This window comes from Pocillopora damicornis, chromosome 13 (genome assembly GCF_964200805.1).
Source record: "Pocillopora damicornis chromosome 13, jaPocDami1.2, whole genome shotgun sequence".
Lineage (NCBI taxonomy): Eukaryota > Metazoa > Cnidaria > Anthozoa > Scleractinia > Pocilloporidae > Pocillopora > Pocillopora damicornis.
Genome location: NC_142682.1, coordinates 6,411,530 through 6,426,731, shown reverse-complemented (window position 1 = coordinate 6,426,731; position 15,202 = coordinate 6,411,530). Strand labels below are relative to the sequence as shown.

General features: G+C 37.3%; 2 protein-coding genes across 4 annotated transcripts; one reads left to right on the top strand and one right to left on the bottom strand.

The window, feature by feature from the left end:
• Positions 1-1,805: 1,805 nt before the first annotated feature.
• Positions 1,806-8,122, bottom strand: LOC149035219 (procollagen C-endopeptidase enhancer 2-like). Of its 3 annotated transcripts, XM_089192522.1 has the most exons (7): positions 8,010-8,109; positions 7,599-7,757; positions 5,633-5,671; positions 5,282-5,426; positions 4,279-4,532; positions 2,614-3,006; positions 1,806-2,317 (listed from the first exon to the last, which is right to left on the bottom strand). In XM_089192522.1, exons 2-7 carry the CDS (start codon positions 7,639-7,641, stop codon positions 2,235-2,237), a joined length of 957 nt encoding a protein of 318 aa, XP_089048648.1. In that variant the 5' UTR covers positions 7,642-7,757; positions 8,010-8,109; the 3' UTR covers positions 1,806-2,234. The 3 variants fall into 3 exon arrangements, with proteins under 3 accessions (XP_089048648.1, XP_089048649.1, XP_089048647.1); XM_089192523.1 differs by lacking the exon at positions 7,599-7,757 and having other exon boundaries at positions 8,010-8,122; XM_089192521.1 differs by lacking the exon at positions 8,010-8,109 and having other exon boundaries at positions 7,599-7,992.
• Positions 8,123-11,327: 3,205 nt separating this feature from the next.
• LOC113679711 (uncharacterized) lies at positions 11,328-13,336 on the top strand. The gene is made up of 3 exons (XM_027196675.2): positions 11,328-11,489; positions 12,648-12,752; positions 13,097-13,336. The coding sequence occupies exons 1-3, from the start codon at positions 11,373-11,375 to the stop codon at positions 13,223-13,225; spliced, it is 351 nt and encodes a 116-aa protein (XP_027052476.2). The 5' UTR covers positions 11,328-11,372; the 3' UTR covers positions 13,226-13,336.
• Positions 13,337-15,202: the final 1,866 nt, after the last annotated feature.

The following is a 15,202-nucleotide window of genomic DNA, read 5'->3' as shown; positions in this document are numbered from 1 at the left end:
TTTTCACTGTCACTCACACATAGAAATGTTTGACCATGGAAATGGACTGTTCGCATTGCATTGTCGATTTTGTCAACCGGTGATGTATCATCATCATCATCATAATTTGAGCCCTTGTTTCTTTTCCTTCGCGGAAAAAGGGTTAATGAACGAGGAAGTTTAAACATTTATCTCGTCTAATTTTTCAGATACCCTAAAATTAGCTTGCTACAGAAAACCACAGAAAAAAAATTGTATCCGTTAAGACTAGAACCCAGGACTTTTCCAACTGGAATTCAGCGCGCTGAAACTTCGGCTATCGCGTCTCCCTCAATTAATTTATTACAAGCCACTGTTTTCACTTACGTGTAATACAGTCCATGTGTATGCACGATAATCTTTCTGCTGGCCATATTCTTAAAGGTCACCTCGATTGTGTCTCCAATCTCAGCGTGTAACATGGGACCCAGTACCCCGAGATGCTCCTCAGCCTCGGTCCTCGTTTTCCGTAGGATACACCAGTGTATTCGCGGCACAAAACTTTCTTGTATTTGCAGCCAGTTCGATCGGGGCCGTTGAGAGTGATTGTTGCAGCTTCTCTACGGACAAAAAGGAAGTTAAATCAGATAGCGAGCCAGTAGTTGTATAAAACTGAAACATAACAACCAACACTCATTTTCATTTTCAAACTTTTCATTGTGTTTAAACCCTTAAATCCATAGATTCGACTGATAGGTCCTCTTTTGAGCATCAATACATTACGGGGTGTTACATGTGGATATTGGCACCCACTAAGTGATAACTATGTCTATTCCCATCACCCAGATGGTTGTGGATGCATTTAAATTGCGAGGAGAAGATAAATGTTAGTCGATTTGGGAGGTAAAGAGTTGAAACGCCGGATAAATTATTAAAGCACGCTTCATAGGGTAAAATATCAATTTTTTTCAGCTGTTTGTTGCCATACAAAAAACTCTATAAGGAACAGAAGTCATGGATCAAATGCCAGTATCTGATTTAACGCACAGCTTCCCTCCTCTAATCCACAAACAGTCAACCGATGACAAGTTAGGGGTAAAGTTGGGATAGGGCAGGAGTAGGCGCATAAACAATAGTATTAATAGCATTAATTTTCGTTTTTTAAAAGAAAACAAAACATAAATGAGGAGTAAAAGAAATAAACAAAAACCAAAAAAAACAGAACTGATGAAAAATATATCCAAACTGGCATAACTGTCAAAAATGTATACAAATCATGGTGTCAGCGTGACTTTAATCATGCTGAGGCCTGACACGCAAGTTTCATCGCGGCTCGTCATGGCCAAATCCGGTCATCGCAGTGAAGGAAGCCTCAGAAATTACAACGTCCTTCCTTCGAGTGAAAGTCGAAGAGCTTGCTCCAATATTCTTTCCGAAGCGTTGAGAGGAAGGGTACGGAATTCACAGCAGCCAAATTTTCCTTACCTCGTCACCTCGAGCAAAACACAGCGCCTCGGGAAGTTGTTATCAAATTGCAGGTTTTCTTGAGCCACAATCCAGTCGGATTTCACCGCACATTTAACTTTAAGATCCTTAATTTAGACTGAAAGACTACGACCAAGTGTTAAATTCGAACTACTGAACTATTTCAGTTTGTGAACTTTGACTGTTTAAAATTTTGACGGCTTTCGTCTTATTTAACCAATCAAATTATTCTATCAAGTATTCTGATAAGCTTATTGTAGCGTGCTTTATGAAAGTACAGATGTGTGCTCACACCACTTCATGAGATAAAACTTTGAATCTTTTTATATATCGATTTATTTACTCCAGATGACATTACAATATTCTGTTAAAGTAATTGTTTAATTTTCCTTGTCTAGTATTATGATAATGAAAACAATCATAACTTAGCTTATCCAACTATTTGTTTTACTTATGGATACAACTGTTGCTCTCAATTTTTCCTGATGATTTTTAAAAATATTTAAAAACAATTTCACTTAAATTTTTCTCACCTCGTGTTAAGATAAAATGAAAGCAAAACCAAGGTCATAGTTTCGAAATCGGTTCAAACATCTTAAGCAAAAAAAAAATTGAACTACACTAAATTTTAAAAACCAGGTTTCACAGGAACAAAATAAGACAAAAAAAAAAAAATGCTTTTCTAGGTTTCTCATCTTAAGAGTTTTCTATCGCTGATCAGTGTTCAGCTGAATATATTATATCCATGATTTCACTCCACAGATGACAGCTCTTGGACACATATAACGGAATCAGAACAGGTTGATTTTATCCACGATCAGAGCTGAAAGGAACAGCAGCGTCAATGGAAAGCTGACAGACAATCTACCCTGTCCTGGTACGATAATAACAAAAAAAAAATTTGAAAGAAAAATTTGTTAATCATTTGTTTTCACAGTTTGTTGAAAAAGTAAAAAAGTTAATTCGATTCTCTCTCTGTCAAAATGAAAAAAAGGACCCTGGAGCTGTGTTGGCGGCAAGTGGTGTTGAAACATTGATAACTAGGAGGTTTACCTTACATCCCAACGAGTTTTGAGAATTTCACCTTGTGAAGGATTAAAATGCATGTAAAAGAGCTTCTGTTCGGCGAAAGACACACCTAACACACCGTGTTGCATTGCTACAACATACCTGCTTTAAAGGAAGCCTTGAATCCCTTGTACACTGTGGTGGAGTTTACATTGCTTTTGAACTGAACCCAAACCATGTTCCCTTGACTCTGTATCGAACTGGGTTTTGTATTTCCACACAGGCGATTGGTCAGAATTGGTCCGTAATAGCCAGAAATTACACTAGGATCATCAGCCGAGATGGATGCTTCACGGAGCTCGACATAATCATTTCTGCAGTCTTTACTATCCTCCAGATCAAACGTGTCGAAGTCTATCTGGACCTGCTGTCCTTCAGGAACAATTAAAAACCACTGCTCTTTGTAATTTGAAGGGTAATTCTGGATGCCAGCCTTTGGTGTGCCAAACGTAATGGTTTCGCCGTTGGATGCATTCAGATAGTTTACCCCGCCTCCTGTAAGGTAAATGTAGTTCTTTTGCTTCTTTAGGGGGAAATTGTCTGCGTAACCATACCAATTTCTCCCTTATTTGACCTATTTCTCTAGGACCATACCGTTCTTGAACGTCTTATGTTAAATATATCTGTAGTGAACAAAGTACTGAGCGATCCTCGCAGTTATGAACACTACTTAACTAGTAGTTGAAATTAGGCCTGAAAAAAATTCAGGCTCGTACGGGATTTGAACTCATGACCTTTGCGATACTGGTGCAGCGCTCTACAAACTGAGCTAACAAGCCAACTAGGAGCTGGTCATTAGGTTGGCTCCAAATAAATCCTCCAGGTGGTGAATACATGATTGTAAAAATATGAAAATTAGATATGTGCGCTGCGGTTGAAAAAACTGTAATTATTGTCATGTTTAAAATAATGTAATCTTTTAGCGTTTTTATAGTTGGAAAAATGTATTGACATGTTATGTGACTTAAGTTTTCAGGGAGTACTGTGGCTACGGAACAAACGGAAGGCGCTAATGGTCCGTATCGATCCCGTTGCAATCTAAAAAGCCCCTCGTAGTTTAATTTTCTGCGTTGGTTTTTACCTTTTTTTCGTTTTTTTAAGCTCTTCAGAACAGAAACACTTTTGGTTGTACAAAGGTTCTCGGCATTTCAAAGAGGTGTCGTCCGTCGCGTTACCTCATTACCCCCCGATAATTAAGAGTGGAGCCTCGGTTTCGTTTGTTGGACTCAGTTTGCATTACTTACGCCCGATCGTAATGAAAGTGGACTATGAATTTGGGTTAAGAGGTTTTCGCCGCTGCTCTTTCTGATCCAACTCCATAAACTTTTGTTTTAGTTCAGTTCACTTCCCTTTTCCTATCAACTGATCAAGTTTCTCACGATTCAGTCTCAATCTTTGGATGTGAGTGAAAAATATACGTTTAGCGCATTAAGCTTTCCCTAATGGTAAATCGCCTGCATTAAATCAACGAAAAAAGGAGCAACAGTTTTTGCGTGGTTTCACTTTCCGTTTGGTCTTTCCTCTCTTCTAATGAGTGATGGAATCTTTTTCAGATCAAGAGATACAAAGGTCAATTAGTTGTCCCTTTGCATATCTCGACAACCTGAGCGTCGACCTCATGCACTCACCCGTTAATGTTGCCATTGTTTTAAGAATCAACCCTAGACCTTCCTTTTCCAATAATATGGTTTGTTTGTTGGTTCGTCCGTTTGACGGACGGTGTTTTTTTTGTCTTTTTGTTTGATTGTTTGTGTGCTTATTTCTTACCATGGCTAGAGAGAGCGATAAAGTTCAGGTTAAATCCTTTGTAATGTGCAGAGTCGTCCGACACAAACCGAAAGTAGACGGTCGATCCAACTGTTTGCGGTGATCCAAGACTCCCAACCACGGGGAGAAGGTACTCGTGTAAGTAGTTGTAACTGTAACGTCCACAGGATTTAGTTCCCCATTGCAAATTACTTTCAGAGGAGCTATACTGAACAAAGTCGCATTCACAGCTAGAGCACATTTCAATGTCCAAGCTACGAAATGAAATAATTACCATCGAATCACAGTTCTGTTTTCACCTAGAAACAAAGCTACTTGAAAGAAGAACCAAAATAAATATACTATAGGGGTTTGTGATTCATCTGCTACAGGTGTTTTTGATCCAACAAAGTCTAATCGAGGCAAGTTTTTGTCCATGTTTGTCCTTTTTTTTGGGAAGCTCTTTTGTATGGGAGATCATGATTAAAAATGCCGATCACTATTAGGATTATTAAAATTTTCATCGGTATCTACATTTCAAACTAAAACATCACAGGTACCCTGCTGTTAACTAAGCCACAGGTAGGTACCCCACGTGAGTTGTTAAGGTTATCTCTGAGTAACCCCTCTACGTACCTTTCGTGAGTAGTTAAATTGTCGAAAAATTTTTCTTTTTTGGTGTCTTAAGCAGAATCAGCGCTAAACAGCTGGAGGTTTATTTCAGTGTTGCTTAATTCATGTTTGCTTTTTACCGAGATTATGTTTTTTTATTGACATGTAACGTAGGAGTTTAAACACAGATAATTAGAAATTGTTTTTCTCCGCCTCCAATCATCTGTAGTCTAGGAATCAGGTGCTTCCTCTCAGAACTGTTCAAAGAGGGCCATTTTTCAGGTCGTTTTTTTCTGCCGTTACGATGTTTGTTACGACAATAATTAGTGGTAGCATAAAATGAAGTCACAACTTTAGCTCTGAGCCTCAGAGTTGACATGTTATTGAAAGGCGCAAAAAATGAAAAACGTACCTGAAGAAACGAAATAAAATACCAGTGTAAGTGTCGGGAACCGTAATGCTCCAACATTTGGTCTCATTCTTGCCATATGTTCCTGACTCAGGGTACTTGAGGCTACCGCTGGAGGCTGTGATGTTTGTCATACCATTGGGACACGCTTTAGTGAAGACCAAAAGTTCATTCACATATAGACTACATTTCTTTCCCAAATTGAGGAGACAAATCCCTTATATAGGTGAATGTTATTTTATCGTATACGATTTGGAATATTCATGTCGAGATAAGTAAAATGGAACATTACCACCCAATTTCGTTCTTGTTAATGTTACGTTAAAGTGCAATGTTAGTTAGTAATAGACTTACTTGAGCCACTTGCTCCGTTTCCAATGAAGAGTGCCAGAACTACAACGAGATTAGATGAATTTAAAAGTAGAGAACAACTAAAACCCAACTTGCCCGGGCAATTATGAAGCCATTATATCTTTATCGGAAACGTTGCCACGACAACTTGTTCTGCTCAGTTTGTACCCTTATGTCATAAATGTTTTCCTTACCTTATCATGTAAAATAAACACCCTTTTTGCTCGAGATCAATGGCGCAAAAGTTTGAAGAATTTCTTCATTGTCAACTAGACACAAAGGGTTCATCCAATTTGAATCAACCATATTTCGAGATACCCTGCTTAGGGGTGCTTGCTGCCGGTCCATTTGAATTGCAATTTATCTCATACAGCCCCTCAGCCCCTCCCTTCTACTCTACAACCTCTCCCCCCCCTCCCGCCATTGCATTTTACAGTTTGTTTTGTAGAAAGTGCTGGGACGCATTCACACTCCCAGACACTGTGAGAGCAAAGTGTCTTACGCAAGAGTATAAAACAATAACCAAAGCTTGACCTAACCTAACTTGCAGTCTTGGCCATGGCGTTTTTAACGTCTTACTTGAGCAGAAAAAGTTTCGAAAACAAAGCCGTTCGATATGAGCTTAATTGCTGACAGAAACATTATGCATCGGAAATGTTACTACTGCTCACCAACTGAATCCGTGGATGCTAGTTGGTTTATCAATTACTTTCCCACTCATTAATTTAATCATTTCCGAAGTAAAAATCTTAGTCATTTTAACTTTTTAACGCCGGTGCACACGAGAGAGCAAGTTTATGCGACTCTCTAGAATCAAACAGTATGATCTTTTCTTTCTCCGACAGTATAAATACAAGAGTCGACACCAGAAGGCCGACAAAGTTTCCATCCAACCGTGGAATGGTGATAAATTCCTCTTTGTTCATTCAAAACTCTGTTTACATATAGGAAGCAAAATTTGAATATAGAGTTTATGTGTAAGTGTAAATATTACTAATTTTGCGTTAAATTTTGATTGTTCACAACAAGGAATATGTGTGAAAATACGTCTCTACCGAATCACGTCGATAATGGAATCCAGAATTCGGCTCTAAAAAATAAAAGTAATAATAAGAAAAAAATAAACCACACAATACACAACCAAAGTGCAAAGAATCACTTGTCGTTATGAAAATATTTATCAAGGCGGTCCAGTAACAAACACACGCAGAAGCAAATATGCCTATGTGCCATGCCTGATTAAACGCGAACGACACCAAATGTTTAAACTCAGACTTTCTCATACGAAGAACTCGGACTCACACAAACCTCAGAGGCAATATGTTCCTGAACAAGAACAGAAAGACCCCAAACAATTAAACTTAGGCATCTAATGGAAACTCAGAGCAATGAGGTAAAATTTTAGAATAATTTTTTTCAACGACCATGGCGTGGAATCTTTCAACCTCTAAGTAAAGGTTCCATCTACCCCAATACTATTCTAAAAGCCACAGAGCCCGAGCGCAAAGAATCTCTGGTCGTTATCAAGTGATTGAGTCGCCTTAGCTACAAACACTTACAGATGCAGACGTGTCAACATGTTAGGTGAAAACGAAACCACACTCTAAGTTGTGTATCTCAGCTCGATGTTTGAAAACAACATTCGGTTTAGGAAACCATTTGACTTCAGATCAGAAAAATTACATTGTGAACGAGCTGGAAATTGAAAATATTTTCCAATTAAACAAAGACAGTCTCTACAGTAACTAGAACCAAATTAGAAAGCTTTCCGTAACGTAGGTAAGGTTAGGATTGAATTGAATGCTACAGGCTAAGATAAAAAGTATCAGAGACCAAATGATGATTTTAAAAGATTTGACCATCAATTTTTGTATTCAGAATGAGGTTTGTTAAATAAAAAAATTAAATTTCTTCACGACATTCATTGTGCAGACTGCAACTTCTGTTTACACAACCAACAGTTTCTTACCGAGAACAGTTAGAGCCAAAATGAATAGATGTCGTCCGATCATTCTTGTCCGATCAATTTTCGTCGATAAAAGCGAAGGGCTGCTGTTTCATCCAAACAGAGAGTACACTGCTGGCGAAGGCGAGCTCAGACAGCTTTTTCAAGTCGTTGAGATCGTTGCTAATTAAGCAACATGCAAAATGATTGAAATAACCCGTGTTATGTTATAACCAATGTTGAAACTGGTGTTTTTAATTCAAATTTGGTTTGACATGGCTTCATTTGAGCAGCAAATAAATGCTCGTTTCACTTAAAAAAAAGTTGAAAAATGTAATTGACCATGATTTATCCATGTTACATACTACTGACTTACTCCCATGGCGTGATCGTAGAAAATTAATTGAAATGAACAGATCAGAACAGGTCACCTACTTGAACAAATAAAAATGATTCGATCTTTTCCGGTTAAATTCTTGTTCTCCCTTCGAACTCAGTGTACTGTTCATGGAGACGTTTAGGATTTACCTCACCACTTACCTTTGAATATTTTGCGAATGGTTCAAACAGAACTAAAATCAAGTTACCGAATGCCAACAGCCAATAAAAAACAGTGGAAACAGGGAGCCTAACAGAACGCGGAGCCGGGGAGGAGGAGGAGGAGGAGGGGGGGGGGGGGGGGTGGGTTGGGCTAACGTATTCCAATGACTTCCAGACGGGGAGCTTATCGAAGATTGGGAGTTTAAAGGAGCTGAAAAGGAGCTTAACAAAAACACAGTGAAAGCCACATTACAGTTTTAACACTGAACTCTCGAGTTGCTTAAATGAATACCTTATAAAAATGCCGCTCTTTAGTTGAGAAACCAAAACCATCCTAAGCCTTTAAAGCGAGTTTGTTTTGAGCTTGAACGCCACCTGACACATGTGGGGAAGGAAGGCACATTATGACAGCTGAAAGAGCTGTATCATATATTTTTCATCATCATATTGCACTGTGGGTTAACTTTTAGCTTTTGTTTTGGGGGAGAGGAAAGAAGGAGGACTTAGGGGGGGATGGAAGAGCGTTTCAATAATCCGAAACCCTAGCCGAGAGGGTGGGGAGTTCTTAGAGGCTTGGTGCTCAATAGAACACATTTACATCGAAGAGTACCTTGGGCATTGAGATGAAAACATTTAGCCTCCTACACAGTGTAAGATGAAACGGGGTGAAACCAATTAAGAGCCGTTATAAGCTCCTGGTGACTGAAATTAAAGAAACTTCTGTCTCTGACTCAGTCTGTGATTCTATGAGAAGAGATAATAAAAAATCTTGAAATGTTTTATTCGATCACTGGTGTGATTACCACATAAGGATCACTTGGCTTCTCAAGTATAATGTCGATAAGATTTGAACTAAGTCACAAAATATAGATCAGGGCAACTTTTACTTTCAAAGGAAATTGGATCCTAAATTTGGAAGTTAAAAAATAATATGTTTTAGACGAAACTGTTCTTTTAAGTCAATATGCATGGTACTAATACTAATTAAAGTTATCCAACAAAGAAAGAGTTGGAGTAGATCATAAATAGTGGCAAGATTATCTCATAATTTTCTTTGCCAGGTCTTTCTTTTTTTTTTTGGCCATTGCGTCTGTCTTTAAGACAAATGTCTCACCAAAATTAATATCTTTCCAACATCCTTTAACGGGTGATGACAGTCGCTCAGTATTTAATTTATTTTCCATCCTAGCTCATATGTATCTCCTTGTAAAATTGTCCAGAGAAAAAGGATTAAGCCAGAATTTTTTAGAACCCTTATCTTCTCGTGCACCTCATTCATCGAGATTTTCAGGTGATCATATGACAAGTTGCTGCAAAGAGCAAATAATCTTTTCTTATCAATAATTTCAACGGAACCATTTAAAGTTCTTCTTTGCTTAAATAATCGGATGTTTATTACACATAAAGAGGTTTCTGGATTATTTAGAAAAACTTGAGACGTTACCAAACTGGAAATCTATAATCTATAAAAACATTTTCGTGATGTTTTGTACCTGGTAGATCAATTATTTTGGTAAGAAAACAGAGTAATTAGCATTGACAATGATTTGACCGTTGTTTTTAGAGACCTGTCGCCACAAATATTGTACAGATTTTTATGGAGTACTTTTTAACTCCCACAAATGATTTTTTCCAAAGAAATCTATCTAACTTAATTTTAATTGTTAATTCTATATTTAGAGAAAGTTTCGAGATAATTGGAGAGATTTTTGGATTGATGAGAATTTTTTTTTTAAGGTGAATTTCCATAAGGTCCTTCAAGACGATACTACATGATGCTTGTGGAAAGGCCTGTTGTTTAAAAACCACTATGGTCCATCTTATTTTTAAAGAAAATCCTGAGTTGCTGTTTTTTTCAAATTAGAACTCTATGACCTGAGGAAAAAAGATAACATCAATTAAATGTCATCAATATCTCAACTGTTTTCTCACCTGCAAACCTCATTAGAGGTTGTCTAATACTAAAATGACAACATTAAGAATACAGCTTAAGCTGTTGATATGACTGGTTTTTGAGTAAAGATTTAATTCATACGTACATTTGTCACCAACGTGAGGCAGAGAAAATCAAAAATGAAGTTCCCAACAGGACGAAATTTGAACCTCGGATCTACGGATTTCGTTGTCCAAAACGTCTTGTGTAAGAAAGAGATTCTTTCCAGCAGAGCTTTACGATCGTCCTATTAAAATTTAAATACATCTTAAATTTCTATACATGGAAAATGAATTCAAATGGTTTATTATTATTAGATTCTTAGTAAAAATTTACCAACCGAATGGAAAAAACCAACGGATAAAATGTTTTCATTTGTTTTCATCTCGAATTGTCAGATAACTTTCGTTTTAATTAGAGATTCAACCATACAAATTTACTAATGCTTGAGAACAGCTGATGTTGACTGTTTTATTTGAGTTTTTCACAATATATGAGAATACTCCAGAAAACTGTGAGAGTGAATGACCTGTTTGAGTAATTTTCAATTAATTGCAAACAACAAACCGAAAAAAAAGCTAAGAGACTTTATAAAGAGTTTAATTTAAATCCATAGAGAAGTAAAGAAAACGCGGAAAATTGTCCTGGAGGAAAGAATCTAACTATTTCTACAAAATTCACCTTAAGAACGGTTATATTAAAAAAAATATTTACTATCGCACGGAGTGACATAGCCATAAATATGAATTACAAAATGCTTGAATTAGAACGATGTAGCATAAATGTTCTTTTGTGGGTTGCTAAAGTTGTCACTTCGAAAAGGCTCTCAGATTGAGAATAAGAAAAATTTAAAGTCATTAAATGCCCTCTTGGATTCCTGCACGACGATATTTTCTATTTTATTCCACATAGTTAAGCGGGGCTGGAATGAAATGCGCATCAACCAGAGGTCTGTGTTTATTGTAAGAGCATCAATGTATTTCCTTGATACTGCTATGCTTACCAATCGCGTAATTATAGTCAGTGAGGTTTATGAAATATTTTAAACATTCTTCGGCCAAGCATCAATTCCTAGAAGAAAATTATCTGTGAGAATTAGAGAACGATAGATATTCCGTGATTAGATTGGACCATATTGCATCGAACAAAAATATGTTGGCCCATCTTACTTGCACTTTGGAGTTTCGGCGTCAGTTGGTTATTTCTTAACTAATACTTTGATCTTATTGATTGATCAGCTGTAAAAACATTCAGCTGCATGTAAAACAAGTCTCAGGTGCACAATCTCTTTACTTTCATTGAATTGCTAAAACAGCAAGAGCGACATGAACTTCGCCTTGTCTTTGGCGCTTTGCCTGACATTCGCCTGCGGGGGAAGTTCCTTTGAAGAAGGAGACTTTTTGAAAGAAGAAGTTCAAAATGACAAACGCTTTTGGCGATCGGTAAGTGCTTTCTGTTGACGACCTTCGCCAGAGTAAGGCATTTGAAATATTTGATCCGTTTCTTACAGAGAAAAGAAAAGATTTAATTTCAAATCGAAAAAGTCTTAATTTCATAGTTGTACATCATAAGAAAGACAGTCCACTTTGAAATCAATTTTACTCAATCATAATCGTAAGCGTTTAACGAACACTTAGTTAGCTTGTTCTAACTAACATGATTATTTCTTTAACCCATACCAATGATCGAAGGAAAGATGGAAACATTTATGGAGCAGCGACATTTGCTTAAGGTCTCAAGATACACTGCTAGTAAACTTGGGCCATTTGAAGTTCAATTATTCAAAGTTCAACCTATTCCTCTCTCAAAATCTCCAGTTTTGGAGTGAAAGCGACCTCAGTAATGACTCATACCCTATTTTTTGTACAGAGATATTCTAGATCGAGTTTATTGGCTTTTTTAATAAACAATGGCAAAGAAGTATATTTTATTTTCGCCTCAACGATCCATTACTTTTATGGATAAAATATTGGCAAAAAAAAAAGAGACTAAATCCCTCTCAGATTATCTCGACCGGGAGCGGTCATTTTGAATCTTGCATAGCAGCCTGGCCGCTTACCTATGACGTAACAGTTTCACGTACCTCCCCCTGAACTCTTAGCCATCTGCTGGCAGCAATAAGGAGCCACATCGAAAGGAATTCTTGCCTCTAGAAATGGTCTTTTTGAAAAAAGCGAAAAGCAGCTTTCATGAACGAACTCTGAGACATTTGTGTGAACGAATTCTGGGACATCTGAATGATACGAATATTGAGATATTTGTGTGAAGTGTTGGATTATTTTTTCAAATAGTGACATTCAAAGACGAAATTTTTAGCAGTTTTGTAGACAATGATCTTGCCGCAATGATAGTTAGGAATCTCAGAACCTTTTCAATGATGATTTTCCATTTTGTAATAGCGGACATAAAAATATCATAGCTTCAAGAAAATACTTTTCCTTCATCAAAAAATAGTGTCTTCCTTATGCAAACGCTCTTGTTAATTGCTTTGATTCTTGCTCCTGGTTCCGCTTGTTTTAAATGTGTCAAGAGTTCTCTCTAATTTCTTCTATTATCTAGGATTTCTTGGATAAACTCATTGTCTTCTGTTTCATTTCTAGTGTTCCAGTGATGCAGATTGTTCCCCTGGCAAGTGCTGTTTAAAATATGGTTTCTCCATGTGCAGAGCGTATTTAGCAGAGGGCAAACCCTGCCGTCTATCCTCCGTAAGTAGAACGAGACCCCTGCTACTCGGCAGTTTCTGAAATCTCGATTTGGTGGTTTGGTGCAGATTTAGTCTTTAGTCTTCAAAATTGCTATTTACCAATATCCTAAGCGTTAACTCGTTAGCGCTGTAGCAATATTTTTAGCTCCCTTGATAATGTCCATGCAATAACCAAGTCCACTATCTTTATCTTTTCCACTTTTTATTGAAGATTATTTCCACCTTTTGTAGATTCAACTAAGCGCGGCGGGCGGAAGCTTATGTTTCATGTAACTCGGTGGAGGCATCAGTAAAGATTGTTCTCGATATTCCTGTTTCACTCATTTGAGTTTTGCATTCAAACAGACCTGCTTTTGGAAATGCCAAGAGGGATTAGTGTGTGCAAAGAAACCACCTTTTGGCTTTCGCAAATGCACACGCCCAAGGACCCCTCCGCCAACAGAGGAGGTTGGATCTGGAGGAATGGGGATGTAAACTGATAGCAGTGCCTGCAGAGATGGCTGGGTAGCTACGGTGATGGGCAAAGATTTTAGAGATGTGGTAAATGACTTATTAAACCATTGAAATAAAGGACCATGAACACCATTAAAAGTGCATTTTCTTTATATATCCAAAAACGCCTCGAGTATCCATTTCTAACCTTGCCAACTTCTAAACCTAGCAAATGAATCACAGAGGTCAGAAATTCATTAAACCCTCTTATTTGTGTTTAATAAAGTTGAGGGCTTCCTCATCGTACGAAAACCTCTTGGAGAAATGTATAAATTGAGTCCTATTCACATAATCTAGTTTCACACTTGCGAATATGTGTAATAATCGATCTCGCTCACATCCTTTTCCTCTACCTATCAGAGGAATAACATTCAAACAAAAAGCGTAAATTGAAAGCTATTTTTCTCGTTTCTCGTCGCGATCTTTACGAAAGTTTGGCATCATCTTGGATCATGATGTAATTTAATTACTGCTTTATAAGTGTACTATATAATTGTCAATAACTATGTTATAACTCACGTAATAAGTTTGAAGAGAATTGATGTTTCCAAACTTTTTTTTCTAATGGTCCTAAAGATTAGATTTGCGACCGTTGAAGGAGTGTGGGTAAGTAATGACTTGTCTGCTGGAATGATCTATACACTGTTTTGTGTCTATCCCTCGATTAAATCGTACCTTAGTAACTATAAACCGCTGAAATGTACTTCTGTTGAAAGTCAGGAAGGCAAGTGCGAGAAAATTGTTGCGAAGTTTTTTATCACATCATTCTGATTCAGAGAGGTTTAGTCACTTATTATCTAGCGCTGATTGCTCAGTTTAAAGGTTTTTCAAGATTTAAGAGGCTGTCTCTCTTATTTCCACCCGGTCAATTTTGCGTCAAAAATAATTTTTCCTGAAACTCTGTTAACAGAAAGACTTTACCTAGGAAAGAACTAAATTAGATTTGGTTTGATTCGAAATAATTTTCTGACTGCATTACGGGCCATAATTATTTCCCAGTCCGTAGGGACCGTCGCAACGTCTCGACAATTGAAAAATAGGCAAATTTTGTAACGTTGTAAAATATTTGATTCGCATAGTTAACCCACAGAATTTATATCAGATTGCTTCAAAACCTTTCTAGTTTGCCAAGAAAGTTAGAATTTGCCCTCTCAACATATTTGAAAAGGCGAATTTTAGCATATTCTGACCACTAGAAATCGCCATCGGCCGATGGCCGTAAATAACCTTGATTTAGACGCTAAGTTTTGGGATTTGGGACCTGGTTGACGATTCTATCCTACACAGCCGTTAATTTTAGATCTTTATAGGCAAAAATATGCAAAAACCCCTGTACGTTTTCGATTTTTCAAAAGTTATGACCGTTTGAATCAGCACATGTACGAGCATTCGCGATTTTTTCGACTACACCAAAATCGAACCACTGGAGCAGATTTCGTCATAAATACAGCTTACCCGCCTTCGTATGAACAGATGTTATAAGTGTTGCTTTTGGTAAATAATATCTAGTAGTCAGTGAAATGTTTTGATGAAATCGATTGAAAATTTACCAAAAGCAACACTTATAACATCTGTTCATACGAAGCATGTGTCAAGTTTTTAACACGTTGGTAGCCGATTTCTCCGGCTATTGACAGGTTGCTGTTCTGTGGACACAATCGACGCGGAACCGAGAGAAGCAAGCTCAGGATATTTGAAATTGATTTATTAATTATATGATATCAAACTCCAGGTAAAAGCATTTATTCTTTTCATCCAAAAATTTTCTGCCCAAATATTACTTTGGGATACAAAACAAAACCATATGGCACAACGTACGGCACAAGCTATCAGCGGTCTTCTCTTTTGTGCGGACCTTTGTGAGAACAGTATAACATCGAACTGGATCTAAATTTAAGCGATTATTTCTTCACTTCAGAAGCCTAAAACCTTCATTTCTCCCTCAGCTTCCGGACATGG

Bases quoted from the DNA above. Each gene is read 5' to 3' on its own strand.
- LOC149035219 (XM_089192522.1), bottom strand. From the start codon at position 7,641: ATGATCGGACGACATCTATTCATTTTGGCTCTAACTGTTCTCG. The intron at 5,427-5,632 runs GTAAGTCTATTA...TCTTCACTAAAG, and splicing joins AAACGGAGCAAGTGGCTCAA to CGTGTCCCAATGGTATGACA. The intron at 4,533-5,281 runs GTACGTTTTTCA...TTCATTTCGTAG, and splicing joins ATTTTATTTCGTTTCTTCAG to CTTGGACATTGAAATGTGCT.
- LOC113679711 (XM_027196675.2), top strand. From the start codon at position 11,373: ATGAACTTCGCCTTGTCTTTGGCGCTTTGCCTGACATTCGCCTGCGGG. The intron at 11,490-12,647 runs GTAAGTGCTTTC...TTTCATTTCTAG, and splicing joins ACAAACGCTTTTGGCGATCG to TGTTCCAGTGATGCAGATTG. The intron at 12,753-13,096 runs GTAAGTAGAACG...GCATTCAAACAG, and splicing joins AACCCTGCCGTCTATCCTCC to ACCTGCTTTTGGAAATGCCA.